The sequence below is a fragment of the Eurytemora carolleeae genome, unplaced genomic scaffold (genome assembly GCF_000591075.1).
Source record: "Eurytemora carolleeae unplaced genomic scaffold, Eaff_2.0 scaffold38, whole genome shotgun sequence".
Taxonomy (NCBI): domain Eukaryota; kingdom Metazoa; phylum Arthropoda; class Copepoda; order Calanoida; family Temoridae; genus Eurytemora; species Eurytemora carolleeae.
The window spans coordinates 148,307-158,720 of record NW_019396060.1 but is presented as its reverse complement, the minus strand read 5'-3'; the positions used below and the strand labels follow the sequence as shown (position 1 = coordinate 158,720).

Genomic DNA, 10,414 nt, shown 5'->3' with positions numbered 1-10,414 from the left:
TAAACAAAAACAAGTCTATTCTAAATCTGTTCTCCCCAAACTCTGATTATTGTTATTCACATAAGGAAAAATAAACCCCTTCTATCAGCTCTCATATTGTTACAATTTTTTTTAATATAATAAAATCCCGTGTCCGTTCTAATATACGATTTATGGACTCCGCTGATGAAATAGTGGTTTGTCAACGTCAATTATTTTCTAAAACAAATTTAAAGTCCATAATTAATAAATGTTCGCTGGTGGCAAGCGTAATAATTGTAATGATGCCGAGTATGGAAATATCAGAGAAAAAAGATCGTCTTATGTTTGAAATCAATCAATCAATATATTGCAAAATGTTCAATAGAAAACCTGAGCTACATATTTTAACTAAAATGTCGACCTTTGATAGGTGTTAGAAATGGTGAGTTTAGATAAAAACTTATATCTATTTTTGAGAGGGTAAATTTCATAAAGATCGGTTTATCCCATCCTTCTCAATCAAACATCACTCCTTCCCTCCTTCTTCCTTCAGTATTTAAAAGTAATAGCAAAATAATTGTCGTTTCTATTCTTTCTTTTTCTTAAAAAGCCTCTCAGACATTTGTATGCAAAATTTTTTCTGATCAGTAAATTTCAACTCTTCTGCAGTATACAGTTTATAATTCTTCTACAGGGTGTCCCACCATTAAAACATGACATTTAATAAATGGTTATTTTTAGTTAAACAAATCTTTTGCTTAATTATATTCTACTTTGAAATCAATTTTAATATAACATGACTCCCATATAATATTTTTCAGGGGCGTACGAGGGGGGGGGGCCGGGCCCCCCGCCCCCCTCTACGCGTGCCCCCCCTGAGAGGCTGAGAGGGGTCACCCATGAGGGAGGCTCTTTTAATATTACATCTGCTTGCATTTCCCTTCCTCAGGCCAGGCACAGTGGCGTACCTAGGGGGCAGTAGTCCTGTTGCCCCCCCTGGGAGTTCCAGGCGGGGCACTGCCCCCCCTGGAAAATACAAAATTTAAAGGAAACTACGTTTAAAAAGTAACACATGACAATGACAAAGACTAAGGATTTGTCTGAATTCATTGTTAACACAAGGAGAGAAAAGTTTTAGCCTTCTAAAGAGAATACTTCATTACACAAGATGTACTATGACGGAGAGCAGACTTAACGATCTTGCACTTAAAGCTTTACACCCTAAAAGGCTGTCTGAGCTCTCTATACTGAAAAAATCATTGAAATGTTTGTGCAAGCAAATCCCAGAAAATTGTAGCTTAAAAGAGATGGTGAATATGAAGATTGTGTAAATTCTATCTAAAAATTTTAGAAGAAATTTCGTTTATTAGTAAAAATATTATTTTTAATGATGCTGTGATTATTGATTTATGGTATTTTTATGGTGAACAAAACAAGTCCAGGTGGGAGGGGGGGGGGGCAGAAAAAAAATATAAAAAAGGTATCAATATTTTTTCAAAAAAGGGGTTTTTAAGGGGGGGGCATACTGTTGCCAAGGGGGGGGGACCTCAAAAATTATATTTTTTTTTATTTATCCCGACTACCCTCTTCAGTTTATCCTTCTAGTTTAAAAACTATACCTTCTGATAACTATCCAGTCCAAAGACTATCCTTCTGATAACAATCTCCATAATCCAGTTTAAGGACTATACCTTTGATACCTCTCTAGACTGAGGACTACCTTTGATACCTCTTTAGTCTACAGACTATTCTCTGATACCTTTCCAGTCTTTAGTATTAAACTCTAAGTACTAGTGCTGACACCTTTTCAGTCAAAAGACTAGTCTTATAACTATTAACCCTTTCATATTCCTCTCCAGTTTGGAGTTTTTGTTAAGTAGAAATTAGTACAAATTAGAAAGTTAATTGATAAAAAAATATATAATTCATAATAAGTAAAAAATTAATAGTTCATTCATTGGTTTATTTATAATTGCATAATATAAGATACAAAGAAGATTTGAGATAAAGCATCACGTACTGTAAGCGAAGAGAACTGTTCCTGCAAAATATACAGAGTTAATAGAACCATGCACATGGTGAACACAGAACATTAAACATTCAGGACTTAGAAACATTAAGAAAACACACCACGCCCAGACCTTGTCCTAAATATAACTGCACTGAGACAGTTTATAATTGGGTCAAACAGAATTCTGCAAAACTGCAGGCTTTAAATCCTTGATCTAGTTAAACCATTCCGTGCAGATTCATCCTTGGTTTTCAAGGTTCTATCCTATAAGTATAGATCTTCTGAGAAGAAGAAAGATTTATGAATATTGCTTCTCCGATACCAAAAATCAAATCCGAAGGATACATGCGTCTGAAGATCTCTCCCCCCTCCTCCTATCTTCAGACAGAAACCATGGATAGAGGTTGAGGCCGGGAGAGAACTTGGTTGTATATAGTGGCCTCGGACTCAGTAAAGAGGAGTCGTGTAGGGACGAGTGTTGGAGCAACAGCGCTTCTCAAGTTATACCCAGAGTAGCCAAGAGTTATGGTTCTATTGCTTCTCTCTACTATTATTCTATCAAGTATATTCAGGTAAAACGTTTATTTATTCATTTACAAGAATTTTTAAGAAATAAAATAGTGAAATTGATATTAAAGATAGAGTATGAGTCATCATAGTTCCGACAAGAGTATATTCAGAGTACAGGATAGTATTTCCCCCACTTGCAAGTATATTATAGTATTTCCCCACCCTCGGGGGATTCCAGGCCCCTCCCTTTTCTATCTATCGATCTAGTCGGAAGCAGGAAGAAACATGATTTAAAAAGATTTTCTATTTTAAATACTTGTTTCTAAAAGTATGTTGAAAAACATTTTCCAAAATGAGATTTAGGTAATTGTTCTGAACCCGGAAGTGTATTGACAAACCATGTTTATTTTTGCTTTCTAATACTCCAGTATTCACCCTTATACCTGAATATTCAAGATTCCACCATTAGGTTATATACTGTGCACAGAATAGAGAACATGAACATTAACCTTTCTAAAATTTACCCTTTAACTCGATATTTAGGATATTTCACCCCTACACCCTAAAAACTAAAAACTATAAGAGCATAAACCTAAACCATTATAATATTCCTGTCTTCGTATTTATGATATTGCGACCTCCAGTCTTCAGTTCTACTTGGAGAATATGAACCTAAACTATACATATAGAATATGAACCTAAACCTTTCTTATATTCCTGTCTTCATTTTATACTTGTATATTCAAAATATTCCAACCTCCAGTCCTAAACTTCACATAGAGAATATAAACCTAAACCTTTCTAATATTCCTATCTTCATGCTTAAAACTGGATGTTTATAATATTCCAACCTCCAGCCCTAAAATATACAAAGAGAATATGAACCTAAACCTTTCTAAAATTCTTGTCTTCATCCTTAAACCTGGATGTTTATAATATTCTAACCCTTAGTTCTATACTACAGTGATAACTAGAAAATTCTGAAATAGGAAGACGACTTTTAAACTCAAGTTAAGACATAAACTAGTTCAATGAACATGAAACATATCATTTGTACAGTGTAAATAGACCCTTTTCACTTAAGTTGTTCTTTGCTAAGTTACTATTAAAATATTTGTTTTGTATCAAAACGCTTAAGTATTTCTATAATTTCGTCTTTCCATTCCATTGTTTTCTGGTTAACACTGTATACATAGAGAACATGAACCTATACCTTTCTAACATTCCTGTCATCATCCTTAAACCTAGATATTTAAGATATTCCAACCTTCAGTCACTTTAGTTCTAAATTATTCATTGTGAATATGAATTTACCCTTTCTCATTTTTCTGTTATCAACCTTAAACCTTGATATTCTAGATATTCCACCTTTAAGTAGTATACTCTACTATCATAGAGGACATAAACATAAACCTATTTAATATTCATAAGACAAACAAATATTCATATACATAAAAATAAACCTTTGTAATATTCTTGTCTTTATCCTTATTCATATATTCAAGATATTCAAACCCACAGTCCTACACTCTACATAGAGAACATGAACATAAACCTTTCTAATATTCCTATCGTTGTATTTACGATATTCCAACCTTCGGTCCTCTGTTCTAGGTAGATAATATGAACATCGACCTTTCTAATATTTTTGTGCTCATCCTTATATATTCCATACTCCAGCTCCAACATAGAGAACATGAACCTAAACCTTTCTAATATTTTATGCTCATCCTTTTACTTGGATATTTAAAATATCCCATACTCCAGCTCCACCATAGAGAACATGAACCTAAACCTTTCTAATATTTTATGCTTATACTTATACTCGGATATTTAAAATATCCCATACTCCAGTCCTCAACATAGAGAACATGAACCCTTAACCTTTCTAACATTTTATGCTTATACTTATACTTGGATATTTAGAATATCCCATACTCCAGTCCTCAACATAGAGAACATGAACCTAAACCTTTCTAATATTTTTGTGCTCATCCTTATACTCGGATATTTAGAATATTCCATACTCCAGTCCTCAACATAGAGAACATGAACCTAAACCTTTCTAATATTTTTATGCTCATCCTTATACTTGGATATTTATAATATTCCATACTCCAGTTCCAACATAGAGAACATGAACCCTAAACCTTTCTAATATTCCTATCTTCGCCCTTACCCCTTGTAGCTTTGACCCCCCCCCTCCCCCTCCTCCTCGATTCTATACTTGAATAGGAACCATAACCTTTCCCTCCGATTAAATATTTACCAACTTGAATTCTATAGATTACGAAACCAAAACATGGCCTGAAAGTTTCTTTCCGACAAAATGATTTATTACATTTAATCTTATTATCTTTCATATTCTTCAATTTCTTTTAATCTTTATAGAAAATGTGTCTCTCTAATTCATTTCGAAGTGAAAATAAAACTTTTCTTTTAAGTTGAAGAAAGTTTAAAAAAATAGTTAGAATATTTTGTTAGATATTATGTTACGCAAATGTTCCTTTTCTTTATATGTTCAAGTGAAATTCTAATTAAATATCTAATACATTAATTTAAATAATAGCAGAGAGCACAAAAAATATATTTAGAAATACAAACATGTCCCCCAGAACATGTAATAAATTGTGTTTTCTAACCCTTGAATTGAATTTGGTCCCTATGATCTATGAAAAGGTTGGAATATTGGAGAAAAAATGTATGTATAACAGGAAAATATAGCTAATCCTTGAATACAAATTCCAAAAAGAACGAGGTTCTATTTGAAATCAAAGTGTTTTGGTCTTTAATTCAACAATCTTTAAACTTACGGATTTGTTTGTTCTATACTTTTTTCCTTCAAAATGCATATGCCGACAAAAAAGTGTGAAATAAAAAATGCTTAAAAGTATGTTTAATGGGTAAAATTGTGATCGAAAGTCACACGTTTTCTGGAATATTGACAGAACCGTTAAATCCACGTGATATAACTCTTTAAATAAAGGGTCAATTAAAAATTACGTCGACAGTCTCTTTAAATGTATAATTATTTTCCTATTTTAAGTGTGAGTGGTCAGCTGCCCCATACCCTAGATCTGAGCTGGTTTGAAGAGGTAGAAAACTGGGGAGTAAAGGATCCAGTTCCATTTCAGTTCTCAGATTATGATTACTTCCAGACTAGGAAGAACGAAGCGATATACAGGTATACAGATCTAGGTATTTTATATAATACATAGATAAATTGTACAATTTACCCCCTACACCTTGTATAGATATACAGGTATACAGATCTAGGTATTTTATATAATACATAGATAAATTGTACAATTTACCCCCTACACCTTGTATAGATGTAAAATTAAAAAGTATTGAACTTGCTTTGAAAGGAAGTTTCCACATATTTATCAAATGATCAACAAAGTTTCTTTTCAGAGAATACTGGGTTGCTTGTGAACAGTCTCCTGTCTGCTGGGAAGTCCAGGGACCAAGCATAGAACATAGTAATTGTGTAAGGTAGGTCAAGGGATCAAGCATAGAACATAGTAATTGTGTAAGGTAGGTCAAGGGACCAAGCATAGAACATAGTAATTGTGTAAGGTAGGTCAAGGGACCAAGCATAAAACATAGTAATTGTGTAAGGTAGGTCAAGGTAACAAGCATAGAACATATATGTCCCATGCAGTTGCTATGTACTGGGATATCTATGAATGAATGTATAGGCAGTGTATGTCTCCTGGTTGCTACTGGGATATCTATGGACGGGATGAACTAGAGGTTGGAGAAATTGACGTGAGGAAGAACTCCTTCAAGGGTTGTTTTCAGCAAGCTCTTGCCAGAAAGAAAACTTATTGAGTTAAAAGGAACTGAGTTTTAGCCACAAATTCTGATTTTCAAATCGCTATATCTTTGCAACCTGATGGTGTTAACCTTTGATATTTCAAACTATTATTATTTGATCTAAAATAATTCATAGTTTGAAATATCTATGGTCTCTGACATTGAAATGCAAAGATATAGGGATAAGAAAATCAGATTTTGTGACAAAAACTCAGTTCCTTTGAGGTAAAATTTTCTATTCTATGCTTTAAATCAGAAAAACTATTGTCTTCGGTTGGAAAGCTACTATATATACAAATACACATGTGAACTGTGCGACGATCTTAGATAATTTATGATTGACAACGTTTGGATGAACATTTTGTATGAGACCTGCCATGGCCCATCATCTCATCAATATTGAAATTGAAAAGATAAATCATCGAATTTCTTGATCATATTTTTAATCACAATGCTCACAATGTCAATAAAATCTTTTTGTTTGGTTTTTCTTTCAGTCGGTTTATATTGAACCAAACAAGATATCTGCGAAATAATGTTTATCTGGCAGAATCCCATTTTGAAAATCCAGTTTATTTTTATGATCACTGCAGTATCGACTAACAAGATGAAAGCAGAGGCCATAAATTCGAAATTCAAGGTCTTTGATATTTATTGATTTCATTTCAAATTAAAATGTTTTTGTATAAGAAAGTGAAATGTTGGTCAGAATTTTGTTGTTGTTGATTATTTATGAGTCATATCGTTCATAAAACCATGATCTATAAAAAGTAAAATTCTAAACAGAATTTGGACAGTTTATCTAATATCTGTAATGTCAAAATTAAATTCTAGTTTCAATACAATATTTAGTTCCTTAAACGTGATATCTTCATATATGATATTATATTGTTAAAGTCTGCTCAATTTTAAAGATTTAATGTTTTATTTGCTTCTAGATTTATCCTTTTTTCTTCCTTGTTCTGATCATTTCTTCCAAAAACCATCTTCTTTTAAAGTTTAGCTTGGGCTTCGACAGAGCAAAACCTTGTTTTTAAACTTTTTCTGCTAAATGCAAAAGTTTAGACCGTCTTTGTTTATTTTATGAATTCAAGAACATTTGGTTTTCTGATTCTTTTTAATCTGTTAATGTGTTCATGTAAACCTGGTTTTCTTCTTCTTTTTCCTCTCCCTAATCTTGAATAGTAAATAATGTTTATTTTATAAATATTTCCATAATGCAGAATCTTCTTATATATTCTTCATAATGTATGTTTAATGTTTATGTGGGAAAAAAGTGGGGGGGGGGGAGGAAGGAAAAGAAAAAGTATGTTGCTGGATGGGAAAGGGAGAGGATGGAAGGGAAAAGTATGTAGCTAGACGGTGAATGGAAGGGAAGGGAGGGAAGGGGGAAAAAGTTGGTGGGTGGTGAAAGAAAGGGAAGGGAAGAAATAAGTTGGTGGGTGGTGAAGGAAAGGGAAGCAAGGGAAAAGTATGTTGCTTTTTGTATGAATGGAAAGGAATGAAATGCAAGATGAAAGAACATATATCAGGTGGAAGATGGAGATTTAATATATGAAGAAGGGGAAAGGAAAAGGACAGGGCAAAGGGTGCAAGGGGAATGGATTGCATGACAGGAAGAACGGGTACGGGGTGGAGGGGATTCTGTTGAGATATTTGTTAATGGAACATTTTCTTATTTAAGACAAGATATATTCATCTATCTGTCTGTCTCCGGTCTCCTGTCTCCTGGAGTATATCTTTTCTTAGTTTTCTGTCAATCCTAATCCTTCTTATCATCTAGAAACTCTTTCCTAATCTCAAGGTTGAATATCCTTCCCTAATCTCGAGGTTGAATATCTTTCCCTAATCTCCAGGTTGAATATCCTTCCCTAATCTCGAGGTTGAATATCTTTCCCTAATCTCCAGGTTGAATATCCTTCCCTAATCTCCAGTTTGAATATCCTTACCTAATCTCCAGGTTGAATATCCTTCCCTAATCTCAAGGTTGAATATCCTTCCCTAATCACAAGGTTGAATATCCTTCCCTAATCTCCAGGTTAAATATCCTTTCCTAATCTCAAGGTTGATTTTAACCTTAAAGGTTTACTATGATTTCCAATTTCAGGGTCCGATATCAGAGTTGAGGAGAATCCATCTTTAAATTTAGAAGGACTGTAGACGTAATTTTAGTTCACCTCAATTTATAAAACTGAGAAAATTACCATCGGCACTAAATTTTTATTTAGAAAAATAAGAATTTCCCTGAAACCTTAATCAGAACAAGGTTCAAAGGTTACAATAGTAAATCGGACATGCCATCCTAAAATTGAGGGTCCCTTGAAAATATGTCTACAGTCCCTTTTTAATTTTAAAATCACTTTTTCAATCTCAAGATTGATGGAAAACTCTTCTCCGGGATCAGGATCGATAATAAACCAATCTCTTATCTCAGGGTTGATGATAAATCCTTCTCCCAGCTTAGAGTTGATGTTAAATACTTCTCAAAGCTCAAATTGGTTCTAAACCCTGAGCTGAAAACTTTTGTATTGGAAATCCTATTCTTTAATCCCGATTATTAAATATCTACATCCACTCTTGACACTGTTTTTTCTTCTCAATCCTCTCTTTTGTATTTTCCACCCTGGATTCCGACCAATGAGAGTTTTCTCGGGTAAAATTTTGAAAATTCTCGGCTTCTGATTGGTTGTTCGGTTTCTCTAATCGACATTCTGATTGGTAACATTCTAGATACTTGCCTAATTATTACCGTGAGATTAAATTGATCTTAAGATTTATAAAAAGAGGAGATCAAGCATTGATATCGATATACACAATTCTTAAGTTTTCAGCTCTATTTGTACATCTTAGAGTCGACAGTAAACATTTATCTAATTTTATGGTTAAAAGTCATTCTCAAATCTTACGTATGAAAAATCCTTCTCCAATCTCAAGGCTGTACCTCACTTCGAATTGAAATAAATCAGTTCCATTAAAAAAAATCGATTACCGGGATGAAAACCTTCTTTTTTTAGTCAATGATCAGTTCTGTTTCCTTATTCAAACATCTTTCTCATTCTCGGGGATGAAGATAAATCTTCTCCGGGTATTCTGAACATATACCCACATCCTTCTCTTCCACAATCTCTAGGCTTTAAAGTTAACCTGGAGAAGTTTGAACCGATTCTCAAGTTGTCAAGTTCTCCACTTTAGTCAATTTATCCCTGGTCCTTATTCAATTTAGGGTCTAGGGATTCAACCTAATCAGAGTATACTGCAAATTCATAGAAAATATATTTATAGAATTTTATTAAAGCATATTGCAACCCGTTCATTGAGCTTAGTCCAACTTTAAAAACTTGTACGGACGTTTTTTACAATATTGGCTCAATCATTTCTGATCTAAACTCTACCTTTTTAATTCAAAAGAAGGTTAAATACATCATACAACCCAGTTTACTTTTTTTAATAAAATTTTAGATTTATCGAGCAATTGTGGATTCAGTGATAAATGTTTATTGTGTTTCTTTTTCTGTCTATTCAACACAAAATTATTTTCTGGTTCTAGATCTAGATGTAGTTATAGATCTAGGCCTTGTTCTAGTTCTAGTTCTAGTTCTAGTTCTAGTTCTAGTTCTAGTTTTAGTTCTAGTTCTAGTTCTAGTTCTAGTTCTAGTTCTAGTTCTAGTTCTAGTTCTAGTTCTAGTTCTAGTTCTAGTTCTAGTTCGTTCTAGGTCTAGTTTTAGTTCTTATCTATATCTATATCTAGGTCTAGTTATAGTTATAGTTCCAATTCTAGTTCTAGTTCTAGTTCTAGCTAGTTCTAGTTCTAGTTCTAGTTCTAGTTCTAGTTCTAGGTCTAGTTTTAGTTCTTATCTATATCTATATCTAGGTCTAGTTATAGTTATAGTTCCAATTCTAATTTTAATTCTTGTTCTAGCTCTTGCTAATATTCCAGTTCTGTTTCTAGTCACAGCTAGTTATTATGGTTGTTCTTTTGAAGCTCTAGCTCTATGTTGTGTATTATTAAAGAACTATTTTACTTTCAGAACTCACCAAGACTGAAAGATCTATTGCTGAAATCTCCCAAGCCAAAATCAAGGAATTAAAACATTGTGCTAATCCAACCTTTAT

General features: G+C 33.2%; 1 protein-coding gene across 2 annotated transcripts; it reads left to right on the top strand.

Moving 5' to 3' along the window:
* Positions 1 to 1,929: 1,929 nt before the first annotated feature.
* LOC111708427 (uncharacterized) lies at positions 1,930 to 10,408 on the top strand. 2 transcript variants are annotated; one of them, XM_023481816.1, is made up of 5 exons: positions 1,930 to 2,544; positions 5,529 to 5,666; positions 5,897 to 5,977; positions 6,184 to 6,253; positions 9,316 to 9,833. In XM_023481816.1, the coding sequence occupies exons 1-5, from the start codon at positions 2,498 to 2,500 to the stop codon at positions 9,367 to 9,369; spliced, it is 390 nt and encodes a 129-aa protein (XP_023337584.1). In that variant the 5' UTR covers positions 1,930 to 2,497; the 3' UTR covers positions 9,370 to 9,833. The 2 variants fall into 2 exon arrangements, with proteins under 2 accessions (XP_023337584.1, XP_023337577.1); XM_023481809.1 differs by lacking the exon at positions 9,316 to 9,833 and adding an exon at positions 10,324 to 10,408 and having other exon boundaries at positions 2,200 to 2,544; positions 6,184 to 6,323.
* Positions 10,409 to 10,414: the final 6 nt, after the last annotated feature.

Coding starts and splice junctions, on each gene's coding strand:
- LOC111708427 (XM_023481809.1), top strand. CDS start 2,498: ATGGTTCTATTGCTTCTCTCTACTATTATTCTATCAAGTATATTCAG. Junction 2,545..5,528: donor ATTCTATCAAGTATATTCAG/GTAAAACGTTTA, acceptor TCCTATTTTAAG/TGTGAGTGGTCAGCTGCCCC. Junction 5,667..5,896: donor AAGAACGAAGCGATATACAG/GTATACAGATCT, acceptor GTTTCTTTTCAG/AGAATACTGGGTTGCTTGTG.